Source organism: Geotrypetes seraphini, chromosome 5 (assembly GCF_902459505.1).
Source record: "Geotrypetes seraphini chromosome 5, aGeoSer1.1, whole genome shotgun sequence".
Classification (NCBI taxonomy): domain Eukaryota; kingdom Metazoa; phylum Chordata; class Amphibia; order Gymnophiona; family Dermophiidae; genus Geotrypetes; species Geotrypetes seraphini.
In genome coordinates, this window is record NC_047088.1 from 152,304,736 (window position 1) to 152,320,792 (window position 16,057).

Genomic DNA, 16,057 nt, shown 5'->3' on the forward strand with positions numbered 1-16,057 from the left:
CCTTTACAATTTCTCCTGATGCTTAATCTCTCTGGACTAGGCATGTAGGATGCCTCCAGTGCTTGGGTACCAAATCAGCGCCAACCATAAATATTCAATGTCAGGCCATTTCGAGTGACTGGTATTGAATATCCGGTTTATTTTGGGGCAGCTCAAACTTAACAGGCCAAAGAAAGGACTGCTATTTGCACAATCAGATTTGTCCACTATACTTGGCCAGTCAACACTGAAAATTGGCAGTTATTATGCGATCTAGCCGGTTAAAGTCTAGCTATGAATATTCAGCAGAAATAACTAGATATCTCTTACTGATGTAGCTGGCTAAGCCTTATTTAACCGGTCAGTGCCATTTCTGGCTGGTTCAATATACTGACTATAGGCCAGTTAGTCAAGTCTTTTTCCTCTATTGTGATTTTCGATATTGTGTGGCTCTCCAACTGAGGATCCAAACAGGAGCTTAGTTCACATCTTGTGGATCATTATCTGTGTATTTCAGCAGAGATAGGTTTTAGTCTGCTACATCCCAATTTTGTTTCATGTCACCACAGGAGCTAATTGTTGGTCAAGCTTTACAGTAAGAACATGGAGTGTCCATTCTTTGATTGATTAGCTATTGAGAGTGCTACTCAGTTTAGCCAGGCTACAACAAAATTTAAAAGGAGATTTTAGGAAAGAGTCCAGATGGGGGCATCTTAAGTTCTACCAGAAATCTAGAACAGGTTCTGCCAATATACAGCCTGTTCTAAAAAAAAAAATGAAAAATGGACATTTCTTTACCAGTTATGTTCAGTGGCAATCTGCTCATAATACTGCTATCCATGAATTCTTCCACCTTTCGAAGATGGAGCATATTTCTTCCTACTTATTCAACTTGCACCGGTTGCCCATAAAATTTTGTTTTCAATTTACTACTTTTAACTCATAATGCTATTCCCACTGGCCTTCCTCCATACCTTGCCTCATCGATACTGCCACACGACTTGATGAAACCCAGTCAACATGGATTCAGGAAAGGGAAATCGTGTCTGACGAATTTACTCCAATTCTTTGAGACCGTGAACGAGCAAATTGATAGTGGAAAGCCGGTGGACATAATATACTTGGACTTCCAGAAAGCATTTGACAAAGTTCCACACGAAAGACTTCTCAGGAAGCTACAAAGCCATGGCATAGAGGGAGATATACAAAGATGGATAGGCAAATGGCTGGAAAACCGAAAGCAGAGAGTGGGCATAAATGGGAAGTTCTCCGACTGGGAGAGAGTGACTAGTGGTGTGCCCCAGGGCTCGGTACTTGGGCCGATCCTTTTTAATATTTATATCAATGACCTGGAAAACGGAACATCCAGTGAGATCATCAAGTTTGCAGACGACACAAAACTCTGCCGGGCAATCAGATCGCAAGAGGACAGTGAGGAACTCCAGAGCGATTTGTGTCGGTTAGAAAAATGGGCGGAGAAATGGCAGATGAAGTTCAACGTGGAGAAATGCAAGGTAATGCATTTAGGCAGTAAAAATAAGGAATACGAGTACAGAATGTCAGGTGCAACTCTGGGGAAAAGTGAACAAGAAAGAGATCTGGGTGTACTGATAGATAGGACCCTGAAGCCGTCGGCACAATGCGTGGCAGCGGCAAATAAGGCAAATAGAATGTTGGGCATGATAAAGAAAGGAATCTCGAGTAGATCGGAGAAAGTTATAATGCCGCTTTATAGGGCAATGGTCAGACCCCACTTGGAATACTGCGTCCAACATTGGTCTCCCTACCTAAAGAAGGATATAAAACTGCTGGAGAGGGTGCAGAGACGAGCAACTAAACTAGTGAAGGGTATGGAGAAACTGGAATATGAGGATCGACTTAAAACACTGGGATTGTTCTCCCTTGAGAAAAGGAGACTGCGTGGGGATATGATCGAGACCTTCAAAATACTGAAAGGAATTGACAAAATAGAGCAGAGAAGATTATTTACAATGTCCAATTTGACACGGACAAGAGGACATGAAATGAAGCTAAGGGGGGGCAAGTTCAGGACCAATGTCAGGAAGTTCTGCTTCACACAGAGAGTGGTTGACATCTGGAATACTCTCCCAGGGGAGATTATTGCGGAATCGACAGTCCTAGGTTTCAAAAGCAAACTAGATGCATATCTCCTTGAGATAGGCATATAAAGATATGGTTGGCTATAAAATAAGCCAGGTGAATACCTAGCAGGGCCTCCGCGTGTGCGGATCGCCGGACTTGATGGACCGAAGGTCTGATCCGGAGATGGCGCTTCTTATGTTCTTATGTTCTTAGTGTGACACTTATTCTTGTTCAGAATTTCTTCTTAGTTTGCCTCCCCTTTCCCAAGCTTGGCTTCATTCGACCCATCAATTAGCTTTCTTCTGCTTAGTGCCTTCACTCTGGAACTCTTTTTCTTATGCCCTTCGCACTGAATCCTCCTGCAGTAAATTTAAAAGTTCTTAAAAAGCCCATTTGTTCTTCTTAGCATTTAATCTTAACCTCTAGTCAGGGGGGTTCCCAGGGCACATTGAGTGACATATGCCTTCTCATCCCCTTCTCCTCCTCTTCCTTTCCTGTTATTTTATTTATTTATTTATTTATTTTTGGATAATTCCTACTGTGCTATTCCTTTTCTGTTATGAATGGAGTTCTTTTCTAGCACCTGTGCTTGTTTCTTGATATTTTAAATTGATGCAAGTACCAAAGAAACAAAAAACAAACAAACAATGTTTACAATATTAGTGGAGTTAGTACAGCAACATATAAATATGATGGCAGATAAAGGCCAAATGGCCCAACCAGTCTGCCCATCCGCAGTAACCATTATCTCTTTCTCTCTACGAGAGATCCCACGTGCCTATTCCAGGCTCTACTGAATTCAGACACAATCTCTGTTTCCACCACCTCTTCCAGGAGACTGTTCCACGAATCTACCATCCTTTCTGTAAAAAAGTATTTCCTTAGATTACTCCGGAGCCTATCGTCACTTAACTTCATCCTATGCCCTCTCATTGCAGAGTTTCAAAGAGACTTGACCCGTGTGCATTTACATTACATAGGTGTTTAAACATCTCTATCATTGTGTTCTGAAGTACAAACATACACATATATGTGGCGAAACTTACCTGTTTATGCTAGCCATTTTAGAAACATGAACATTTATTTTTGCAAGTTTTGCAAAGTTTTGCAAGTTATCATTTGCAAGTTTTGTATTCGGGGAGATTAAGAGGATAACCTCCCATAATCCCCCTAGTGAAACACTGCTAAATGCCAGAACCTTGACATCCAATTTGGACATAATCATGCATTCCCTATCTTGAAATAGGGAATACATATTTCATTTTCAGTTCTACCATATACCCACCCAAAACCCATCTGACAAAGCCCACTGTCATATGTATGTTCTTTACTCTTGTCCTGTAGCTCCCTCGTCTCCTTCTCTACATAAGTCTCTCTCTTAAGGGGTCACTGACAGCACTGACTCTCAAACATTGCCTGCGGCTAACCTAGAAACCTTCCTTCTGCCGCATCCTGCCCCCACCCCATGCAATTTCCTGATATAGGAGAGAGGAGGTTTCTCAGACAGCCACAGGTGAAGATTCGGACTGAGAAAGGGAGGAGGAAAGATAAAGGGATCATTTTTGGACATGAAGGGAGGGAAGAAAAGAGATGCTTGAGGGGGGTGAGGAAGAAATGTTGGACATGGGGGGAGGGGAGGCAGAGAAAGAGATGCTACATGGGTAACGTGACCATTTATTTTTTTCATCAAAATGGGACATCTATTAATATTCAGTCCCGCCCCCCAATCCTGCCCTAGTCCCACCCCAATTCCACTCTAGTCCCACCCCCAATTCCACCCTAGCCCCGCCCCCAATTTCTTCCATTCATTTTTCATGTGCACACAATATCTTATTATTTCATAATGGTAACCATAAAATTTAAAAAAAACACAAAGTACCCTATACGCAGAGAAAATGTTAATTATCATTTATATGTGGGGGGTTTCAACGATGTCACCTCAGTAACTATAGAAAAATAGACAAATATAGTGCAAAATATAGACAGCAGATATAAATTCTCAAAACTGACACATTTTGATCACTAAATTGAAAATAAAATCATTTTTCCTACCTTTGCTGTCTGGTGATTCCATGAGTCTCGGGTTGCGTTTCCTTCTGACTGTGCATTCTATCTTTCATTTCTTTCTGCACTCAGGCCCAACAATTGTTCCTTTCTATTCCCTCCCTCCTTCCTTCCTATGTCCTTATTGCCCCCAGTGTCTTCCTATGTCCTTAGTGTCCCCAGCACCTCCTTCCTATGTCCTTAGTGCCCCCAGTGCTTCCTTCCTATGTCCTTAGTGCCCCCAGATCCAGTGTCATTTCTCCTTTGTACCTTTGTTCCAGGTCTCCCTCTCTCTCTCTCCTTCCTCTGTTATGATCTTGCCTCTCTCTGCTCTTCCTCAGGGGCTCTCCCCCTCTGTCTGCACCTCCCAAAGTCCTGCTTCTGCCTCCTGTCTTTTCCCTTTGGTCCAGGCCTTTATCTCTCTAGTCTTTCTTCTACTTACAAACCCCCCCCCATCTTCTCTGTCTTTTTCTCTCCTTCCTTCATCCCTCCTTCCTATGTCCCCTCACTGTCTTCCAGCCTTTGTCCCACCCCCCTCTCAAAAAGCCTGCCTGCCTACCTCCCCCAGAGCCAGCCAGCCTGCCTGCCTATCTCCCCCAGAGACTGCCTGTCTGCCTCCCCCAAAGTCAGCAAGCCTGCCTGCCTATCTCCCCCAATGCCTGCCTGCCTGTCTACCTCCCTCCCCCAGAGCCAGCCAGCCAGCCTGCCTGCCTGCCTACCTCCTTCCCCCCCCCCTACCGTGGAAAACAAAAGCCTCCCTCCAGGCCCGATTTAAACTTTCCCCCAGTCTACCGCCGCTGCTCCTCTGCTTACCTCCCTGACGCTAATCGCGTCCAGAAGCCTTCTTCCCGACGTGAATTCTGATGTTGGAGAGCACGTTCTGGGCCAGCCAATCGCTGCCTGGCTAGCCCGGAACGTCCTCTCCGACATCAGAATTGATGTCGGGAAGAAGACTTCTGGGCACGATTAGTGTCAGGGAGGTAAGCAGAGGAGCAGCGGCGGTGGACCGGGGGAAGTTTAAATCGGACTAGGAAGGAGGCTTTTTTTTTTTTTTTTTTTGGTGCAGCAGGGAGGGACAGGAAGCGATCGCCTGTCCCATTGTCCCCGCGCACAGCTTCGGGACGTTGTCCCTGAAAACGGGACATTTTGGCGTCCCGAAGCTGTGTGTGGGGACAACGGGACAGGGGATCCGAAAACGGGACTGTCCCGTTCAAAACATTATACATGGGGGAGAGGGGGAAATATTGGACATTGGAGTAGAGGAGTGGGAGGGAGAGAACTTTACTTTTGACTAATGGTGGGGGAGTGGCCCTTAAGATTATTTGCCCTCAGCCTGGATTTTCTTTTGGTGGCCCTGGCTTTGTAAAATCAGGTTTTAGAGACAATTAGGCAATATAAACATCTAAATGCCAATTTATGTACATCTAAAGTACAAATCTTAATGATATGATGCATGAATAACTTAACTGTTTCAATTTTAGCTTTTAGTGAGATCAACAGTTTAGTTTACGGAAAATGAGTCAGACTAGGCTGGTTTTATTTTATGGAACATATTCTTTTTTAATATTAGATCACTTACAATACATTGTTTTCCATATTTCTTTGCATTGTCTGTCATTCAACATTACACTCAAATTTTGGGTGTATGTCACCTTGAAGACTATAGTGGTCACTGTATAATATGAATAAATACCTGGTTTATAGTTGGGCAGCTCTGAAACTCCAGGCCAAGTATCCTCAGTTGGAATTCCCAAGACCTGCAAAAAACAGGAGAAAGAAACAAGAGGCATGAAACAACAGACTAGAAACAAAGGCAGAGGCTGCAGAGCTGTAACATCAACATAGAGCCTTCTAACTAGGGTTACCATATGGTTCCAGAAAAAGGAGGACAAATTGAAACATCCGGGTTTTACTTCTACTGAAAGCAATGGAAGTAAGGAGGACAGACATCTGGGCTTTACGTCTATTGAAAAAAATGGATATACAAGTGGTGCCTCGCATAACGGACGCCTCGCACAGCGAACGCTGCGCACAACGAACTTTATGTCTTGATTCGTACAACGAACTTCGTTTCACACAACGAAGTCGCCCGAGCTGCATCCTTAACTGCCCTCTCTCCGCCTGGCTCCCTCTTGCCCCCCCCCCCGACTCCCCGACACGATCGGGGCAAGAGGGAGCCCAAGCCCTCTTGCCCCCCCGACTCCCCGACACGATCGGGGCAAGAGGGAGCCCAAGCCCTCTTGCCCCCCCGACTCCCCGACACGATCGGGGCAAGAGGGAGCCCAAGCCCTCTTGCCCCCCCGACTCCCCGACACGATCGGGCCAGGAGGGAGCCCAAGTCCTCCTGGCCACGGCGACCCCCTAACCCCACCCTGCACTACATTACGGGCAGGAGGGATCCCAGGCCCTCCTGCCCTCGACGCAAACCCCCCCTCCCCCCAACGACCGCCCCCCCCAAGAACCTCCGACCGCCCCCCAGCCGACCCGCGACCCCCCTGGCCGACCCCCACGACACCCCCAACCCCCTTCCCCGTACCTTTCTGTAGTTGGCCGGACAGACGGGAGCCAAACCCGCCTGTCCGGCAGGCAGCCAACGACGGAATGAGGCCGGATTGGCCCATCCGTCCCAAAGCTCCGCCTACTGGTGGGGCCTAAGGCGCCTGGGCCAATCAGAATAGGCCCGGGAGCCTTAGGTCCCTCCTGGGGCGGGGCCTGAGGCACATGGGCCCAACCCGACCATGTGCCTCAGGCCCTGCCCCCAGGAGGGACCTAAGGCTCCCGGGCCTATTCTGATTGGCCCAGGCGTCTGTAGTTGGCCGGACAGACGGGAGCCAAACCCGCCTGTCCGGCAGGCAGCCAACGACGGAATGAGGCCGGATTGGCCCATCCGTCCCAAAGCTCCGCCTACTGGTGGGGCCTAAGGCGCCTGGGCCAATCAGAATAGGCCCGGGAGCCTTAGGTCCCTCCTGGGGGCGGGGCCTGAGGCACATGGGCCCAACCCGACCATGTGCCTCAGGCCCTGCCCCCAGGAGGGACCTAAGGCTCCCGGGCCTATTCTGATTGGCCCAGGCGCCTTAGGCCCCACCAGTAGGCGGAGCTTTGGGACGGATGGGCCAATCCGGCCTCATTCCGTCGTTGGCTGCCTGCCGGACAGGCGGGTTTGGCTCCCGTCTGTCCGGCCAACTACAGAAAGGTACGGGGAAGGGGGTTGGGGGTGTCGTGGGGGTCGGCCAGGGGGGTCGCGGGTCGGCTGGGGGGTCGGTCGGAGGTTCTTGGGGGGGGGGCGGTCGTTGGGGGGAGGGGGGGGTTGCGTCGAGGGCAGGAGGGCCTGGGATCCCTCCTGCCCGTAATGTAGTGCAGGGGGGGGTTAGGGGGTCGCCGTGGCCAGGAGGACTTGGGCTCCCTCCTGGCCCGATATTGTCGGGGAGTTGGGGAATCGGCGGGGCAAGAGGGCTTGGGCTCCCTCTTGCCCCGATCGTGTCGGGGAGTCGGGGGGGCAAGAGGGCTTGGGCTCCCTCTTGCCCCGATCGTGTCGGGGAGTCGGGGGGGGGGGCAAGAGGGCTTGGGCTCCCTCTTGCCCCGATCGTGTCGGGGGGGGGCAAGAGGGCTTGGGCTCCCTCTTGCCCCGATCGTGTCGGGGAGTCGGGGGGGCAAGAGGGCTTGGGCTCCCTCTTGCCCCGATCGTGTCGGGGAGTCGGGGGGGCAAGAGGGCTTGGGCTCCCTCTTGCCCCGATCGTGTCGGGGAGTCGGGGGGCAAGAGGGCTTGGGCTCCCTCTTGCCCCGATCGTGTCGGGGAGTCGGGGGGGCAAGAGGGCTTGAGCTCCCTCTTGCCCCGATCGTGTCGGGGGTGCCAGGGACCACACGGAGTCACCCACCGTACCACCCGATTCGGGTAAGCGCAGGTATCGGTGGGTGGCTTATTTGCGGGGGGGTGCCTTATTTTACATTTTTTTCTAAAAAGGGGGGGCTGTCTTATTTGATGGCCCTGCCTTATCATCGGGGAAACACGGTAGAAAAAAAAAAAAAAATGAACAGTTAAGTCCCAGTTTTTGCCGCTGAGACTCTGCCCTCTCTCACTGTAAAATTAGACTCTACTTAGTCTGTCTTTAAATTTAAAAAATGTGTGTTGTTTTAAAAAACAATTATGTTTTTAGATGTATCTAAATAAAAATAATAACCAAAAATTTATCTTTTTTTATGTCATCTTAGCATATTTTATGCTGCAGAACGAATTATTTTTTTTTACATGTATTCTTATGGGAAAACGCGTTTCACATAACGAACGTTTCGCATAACAAACTTGCTCCTGGAACCAATTAAGTTCGTTGTGTGAGGCACCACTGTAAAACCCAGATGTCTCAATCCGTCCTCCTTTTTCTGGAGCCATATACCAGTATCTCATCTTAATTGTCTGTTCTCCTTATCCCTTATATATGTGCTTGGTCTCTGCGCTCTACAGCAAAAAACCTGCTTGTTATCCTACATATCTCCTGTGCTTGCCTGGCATGCAATGAAGCAACTAAGTAATAGATTTAAAACAAACCATAGAAAATATTTCTTCATTCAACATGTAATTAAATTCTGGAATTCATTGCTAGAGAATTGTGAAAGCAGTTAGCTTAGCAGGGTTTTAAAAAGGTTTGGATAACTTCCTAAACAAAAGTCCATAAGCCATTATTAAGATGGACATAGGTAGTTTACATTGGACATGTTGGTAGAGTAATTCTTCCTCTATACAGTTATTTCAGAATCTTTTTCTTCATTGCAGGTGAATAATGGATTCCAAGTAGAAGCAACATGCCGTCACTGAGTTCTTGACGACGGAGGGGTGCAGGCTATCTGACTATAGCTATAGAAGGCTACAGAATGTTTACAGAGATGGCACCATTGACAACAGCAATGTGCACAGATGTTTAAAGAAGAAGTTTAAAGAAGGGGAAACCAGCACTGAGGTTAAACCACACAGGGGGAGACCATTAATTGTGACCACTGACACAAATCAATTGGATTGATTCACAAATGAATTGATTCAATTGAATTGATTCACAAATGAATTGATTCACACAGACAGACAAGTGTTTGCTGCATAACTGGACTGTGATCACAATGCCATACAGAAGATGGTGGAAGACCTAGGATATCAGAAAGGGTGTGCAAAGTGGGTACCTCGGCAGTTAACATCCGATTTAAAGGAGAGAAGGGTGGAAGTCTGCTCTGATCTGCTGGAAGTATTTGAAGCCAATGAAGTCAAGTGTTTTTCTGATCTGATGATAGGAATGAAATGTGGGTGTATCTTTATAATCCAAAAAAGAATCAGTCCCTGGAATGGTGTTACACCTCTTCTCCAAGGCCTAAGTTCAGGAGCCAGCGGTCAGCACAGAAAGTCAAGGTGACAGTTTTTTGGGGATATATATGGAAGTTATAAACTCCGACAGTTCTATTTTAGAATTATAAGTTATAGAATTTCATAGAATTATTAAAAGTAAATTAAAAATAAAAAAATTTTTGAGATAAAAACTATCTATAGTGGGTTTCTGATAATATAGAGCATATACTGGAGTAGTGAATAAAGATCGATGATAGCTCACCCTAAGGTTATCAGCTTGTAAGACATATCGAGCTTTTAGCCGTGAGCGCTTGAGACCCTTTCTATACTCTCCCTGAGCTCTTATTAGAATCCTTTCCTACTTGTGATTTAGCCTTTTTAAGGTTTTTTTGTGTGTTTCACGACTTTTTGGAGGATATTTAAGTTTTTTGGGGATGACAAGGGCATCATTCTCCTTGATTCTCGTATTTTTGTCACTACTGCTTGCATCTGCTGTATATTTTTGCTGTCTTTTTTTTAAAAATATTTTTTATTCATTTTCAAGATTACATTAAGTGTTGAAATATATTCAATCACATAAACAATAAATACATCACTTAGAAATAATCATTGACACATCTCACAAATTCTTATACCCTTCCCTATCCCAACCCTCCCTCCCATATATTTCATTATCATATAAAACATGTGATATTAAAATACCCCCCTCCCTTCACCTTAAATTAACAAATAAAATAAGGGAACCAATTTTAAATTAATCTTTACAATATTTCATTAATGGTTTCCACACATCCTGAAACTTTTTAAGATAACCCCGCTGTATTGCAATAAACCTTTCCATTTTATATATATGGCATAAAGAGTACCACCAGAAGTTGTAATTTAATTTCCTCCAATCCTTCCAATTAAATGTGATTTGTTGAATGGCAACTCCAGTCATTATAAGTAATAATTTATTGTTATTTGCAGAAATCTGACTTTTGGCTCTCATTTCCATACCAAATATCACAGTATCATAGGATAATGCCACTGGGTTATCTAATAAATTATTAATTTGGTCCCAAATTGATTTCCAAAAATTCATAATAAATGGGCAATGAAACAATAAATGATCTAAAGTTCCTGCCTCTAAATGGCAATGCCAACATCTATTAGACAAAGAACTATCTATTTTTTGTAACCTAACAGGGGTCCATAATGCTCGGTGCAACAGAAAAAACCAAGTTTGTCTCATAGATGCTGACACCGTACATTTCATCCTCCAAGACCAAATTCGTGGCCATTGAGATGCAGTAATTTCATGCTTAATCTCAATACTCCAAATATCTCTTAGACCAGTTTTTAAATTATTTTTATTAAATCCACTTAATGTTTTGTACCACTGGGCGGCCTGGTGACCCAAGAAGTCTGTCTGAAAACACATAAACTCCATACTATTATGTTTATTAAGGTATTTCCATTCAGGGAACCCCGCCTGAATGGCATGCTTCAGTTGCAACCATCTAAAGTTTTCTGAGTTTTTGAGACCAAATTTATGTTGCAACTGTGAAAACTCCAGCATAGTACCATTAGCAATAACATCATCCAATATTCGTATTCCTGCTATCATCCATTGCTTCCAGACTAGTCTCTCCCCGCCAATTTGTATCTTGGAGTTTACCCATATAGACTGTTTTGTAGATTTATAAATTGGAATAGTTGTTAGGTTGCTTACTTATCGCAATGTTTTCCATGTATCTACTAGTATACTATTATCTTTACTATAGCTAGGCATTTTGATACTGAGTACATGGTACAAACGCAAAGGAGACATGAGTTGCCATTCTAACCACAACCAGTCAGGGAGTTTTTCCATGAGTTCTGGGAGGACCCAATACATACCTTGGCGCAAAATATAGGCTTGATGATACCTATAAAAATTTGGAAAATTTACCCCTCCCTCCGAAATTGATCTTTGTAAGGATACCAAAGCCACTCTAGGAGTTTTACCCAGCCAAATAAATTTTAAAAGAATGCTATTTAATTTTTTATAAAAGGACCCTTGAAAATATACCGGCAACATTCCCATCTGATAACAAACCACAGGTAAAATCATCATTTTAATAGTTTGGACTCTCCCCCACCATGAAAGGTGTAAAGGATTCCATTGCTCACACATCTCCGTAACCTTCTGTAATAACGATTTTTCATTTATTTTCATTGTTTCATCCAATGTATTTTTAATCCAAATGCCTAAATACTTTATTCCATCCTCTTTCCAAAGAAAGGGAAAAGAATCAAACAAACCTTTTGTACAATGAACATTGAGTGGAAGAATTTCTGATTTATTCCAATTTATCTTATATCCTGAAAATTTTCCAAAATTCTCAATAATTTCAAGTAAGCAAGGAATGGTTTTCTCAGGATTTCTCAAATAGAGCAATATATCATCCGCATAAGCTGAGATCTTATATTCCCTATCTTTATGAGGAATACCCTGTATCTCCTCTGTTTGCTGAATGGCTAATAACAAGGGTTCCAATACAATATCAAAAAGCAAAGGAGATAAGGGACAACCTTGTCTAACCCCCCTTTGCAGCCTAAAACCTTCCGAGAAATTATTATTAATATATAATTTAGCAATAGGGGAGCTATACAATGCTTCAACCATTTGTATAAATCCCGAGCCTATACCAAACCATTCCATCGCTTGATACATAAAGGTCCATTCAACACGATCAAAAGCCTTTTCTGCATCAAGTGATACAGAAAAAACTGGATCTTTTAAGGCTTTGGATAAATTCAACATATGTAATGCAAGCCTAGTGTTGTTAGAAGAATGTCTTTGAGCAACGAAACCTGTTTGATGCATACCAATCATAAAAGGGAGAGCCTTGGCCAAACGTATAGCCAAAATCTTAGCTAAAATTTTCCCATCAACATTAATTAAAGAAATAATTTGAATAAATAAATTTGAATAAATAATTTGAATAAATAATTTGAATAAATAAATTAATTTGAAACCAGTGTGGGATCTTTATTTGGCTTTGGCAAAACAATAGTTAATGATTCAGCCATGGTACCCGTAATATATCCTTTAGTAAGTTGGGTCTGATATAAATTTAATAAATATGGCAACAGGGTAATTTGAAATGATTTATAAAACTCTACAGTAAAACCATCTCCACCTGGAGCGGATCCAACTCTAAGGGACTTCAATGCTGTTTGCAATTCGTTTATTAATATTGACTTTTCTAAACTTTCTTTTATATGCTCAGGAATTTTTGGTCCCGTAATTGACTCTAAAAATTTTAAACCATCCCTTTCCTTATCTAAATAAGGCTCAGAAGAATACAGGTTTTTGTAAAAACTTAAAAATTGTTTTAAAATCGGTCCAGTTTGAGAATAACTATTTCCCTTTTCGTCTTTTATCATCGCTATTTTTGTTTTTCTTTTTTTAGCTTTTAGATAATTTGCCAGTAATCTTCCCGCCTTATTTGAATTTCCATAATACAATGCTTGTTGAGAAAATAAGTCTTTCCTAATTAACCTTAGAAGAAATTTTATTATATTTCCCTTTCGCTTTCAAGAGGTCTTGTAATGTAGAATATTCCCATTTTTGAACTAATTTAGATTCCAATAACTTTATATCTTTTTCCAAACTATAAAATTGTTCTTTAATTTGTTTTTTAAGATATGCCGAAAATGAAATAATTTGACCTCTAAGGGTTGCCTTAAAAGCATCCCATAACGTTTCTATTGAAATATCCTTCGTATTATTAATTTGAAAATAATCCTTCATTTTCACTTGAAATTCCTCAATAAAATTTGGTTCCACAAGCAAAGCATTATCAAATCTCCATATAGGTCTACTATCTTCTTTATCAACTATTTTAATTTTAATCCACACCCCACCATGATCAGACAAAATAATTGGATCTATGGAGGCTTGTGTTACTTGTTGAACTAATGAATTTGAAATCAAAATATAATCTATTCTCGAAAAAGATTTATGAACATGGGAACAAAATGAAAATTCCCGATCATCAAAATGAAATATTCGCCAAATATCTTTCAGATCACAATTTAGTACCAAATTATCCAATCCTAATGATTTCATACTTCTACTAGGTTTTTTATCCATTATAGGATCTATAACAGCATTAAAATCCCCAGCCACAACTAAATTAGAAGCAGCCAGTGGTAACAACAATTGTTGTAGAGATTTAAAAAATTCAATTTGATTCGAATTAGGTGCGTATACATTGAAAAGCGCCATTGTAGTATTTCCCAAAACCATGTCCACATGTATCCACCTTCCTGCAGGATCAGCAGCAATAAACTTGAATGTAGCATTGCATCTCTTATTTACCAATATTGCAACACCTGCTTTCTTCTTTACAGCTGGGGCATAAAAGCAATGTTTAATCCAATTTTCTTTCAGTTTTTGAGACTCTAAGGCTGACAAGTGAGTCTCTTGAATATAACAAATATCAATATTTTGTTGTTTTAAAAACAAAAGTGTTTTCTTCCTTTTTATTGGATGATTTAAACCATTAACGTTTAGTGAAAATATTTTAAGCTCCATTAATATAAATAATCTTTTCACCTATGAAATTCAACAAATACTTCAACATATAATTTTCCTGCGCATATTTCAATTCCCTTAATTTACTATAAGGTGCAACTCTCCCCTCCCTTAATTCCTTAAAGATTATATTACTAAAAAACCCAAAACCCTCCCCTATTCCCTCCCATAACCCTCCCCTTCTAATCATACGATAACTTGAAGACAAAATATCAGGCCATCACCCTCCCCCCAAGCATCTTACTTCACTGTTTCCTCTATATTATAAAAATTGATCCATCCATATATTTAAATCCCTTAAATTCCACTCTATATATGTCCCCAGTCTAGTACACAGACCTCTACCTAAAATCATACCAAGAAAGGACTGTATATTTTAATATTTTATATTAAATTTTTCCATCCTAAATGTCAAAAACTTTAATTTTCATTATCATTCCCCTTAACAGCATTAAATTAGTTTTAAACTATAAATGCATTATAATATTCAAATACATCAAAACCAAGTAAAATAAAAATTCAATTAGCTCAATTATAAAATATGCAGTTTAAAAATTTTCTAAATAAGACATTCCACTTATCTGATCCTCCATTACTCCTTCCTCCTTATGTGAAAGGTCACTTACTATTCCAAATAACCTCTAGCATTCAATGCATAAAATTGAAAGAAACACTTTAGCAGAAAAGATAACACAACTATTTATGGGAATAGAATTAAATCTCTCATGCATTTACACAAAAACTGAATGGCCAGGCAGATTAAATTTCACTCCATCACATAAAAGATGCAGAAGGGAGGAACCATTGAACAATATAATTGTGGAGAAATTTAAAATGATAGAAATAAACAAAACAAAACAAGTGGCAAAACAATGAATGATATTAAAAGTAAATCATAAACTTGAAAGAAAAATAAAAATAAAATCAAAACATTGACTTCAATCCACGGCTTCAGCATCAGTGATGAAATGGAGTAAATCAGATTTTGGAGGAGCACTGACATTCCCAGAAAAAAAAAAAACACTTCTTCAAGGAACAGATTTAGTTGATTATATCAGGATGCATGTCTCCTCCTCTGCGATGATCTCCTCTATGCATTCCTTCCCACTACACACTGCCCAAGCTCTATCTGATTCCCTGAACAGCTACACCAAGGCCTATGTTAATTATAAGAATTCCTAGTTTGTGCGAAAAGCTATCCGGTACAGTTATTGGTGTGTGATGTTTCCACTGGAGCTGGGGCTGTCAGGAGACCTCTGCTTCGCCACCACCGCACCCACCACGCCACACGGACCCTGCGACACCGGCGAGAACCCCCGGAGAAAAGCCAGGCCGATGAATGACAGGACTCTGGGCCGGGCGAAACACCAGTCTGGCCGCTGCCACTGGAGTTAGGTGCTCTGGAGACAGGTGGAGGCGGTGAAGAGGTCCGTACAGACTATGTGGTGCTGAAGCCGAGCATTGTGGGTGAGGCGGAGCTACCCAGGGCCGGGGGACCGACCATCTCCCGTCTCGGCAGTCCGCCGAAACCAGCGCTTCCCAAGCCCCCATCGCCGCAGCTCAGCAACAGACCTTCCGGTGGGCCTTAAAGCAATTTTGTCTGTAGCCTGTAGCTAGGCAACAGCGGCGGAGGACTCGTTGGTCGGATGCGACAGCAAACTGTTAGAGCCATGCAGCCCCAGCTCGCCGCTATGTTCCGGATTGGCCAACAGGCACTGCTGTTCAGGTGACCGAAGTCTCTCGGCTGCTGCTGTTACAATGAAGACGATTTACCGCTAAACCCCAGACGCTGCCAACTTCCGACCCCGACCACAGGAGAAGGCCACCATGACCATGCAGGCCTCATTCAATACTCCTCCCACAATCTTTCACATTCCTTTGACGTCAGGTAAGTTTGAATATTAACTGCATGTTTGCTTTCTCCATTCTTTTGTAGAATTTTATTTATTTTAATTCGAAACTATTCCATTCATTCCAAAACAGTTAACAAATCAATTTCAGCAGCCATCTTTGTATCTATTAAAGTATATGGAAAAAAT

General features: G+C 42.7%; 1 protein-coding gene across 1 annotated transcript in view; it reads right to left on the reverse strand.

Annotated features, from left to right (window-relative positions):
• CDK15 (cyclin dependent kinase 15) overlaps positions 1 to 16,057 on the reverse strand; it is a 158,819-nt gene that overhangs the window by 73,506 nt on the left and 69,256 nt on the right. Inside the window, exon 10 of the mRNA XM_033945924.1 lies at positions 5,819 to 5,882. Coding sequence (XP_033801815.1) covers positions 5,819 to 5,882 — 64 coding nt within the window. The remainder of the gene's footprint in view (positions 1 to 5,818; positions 5,883 to 16,057) is intronic.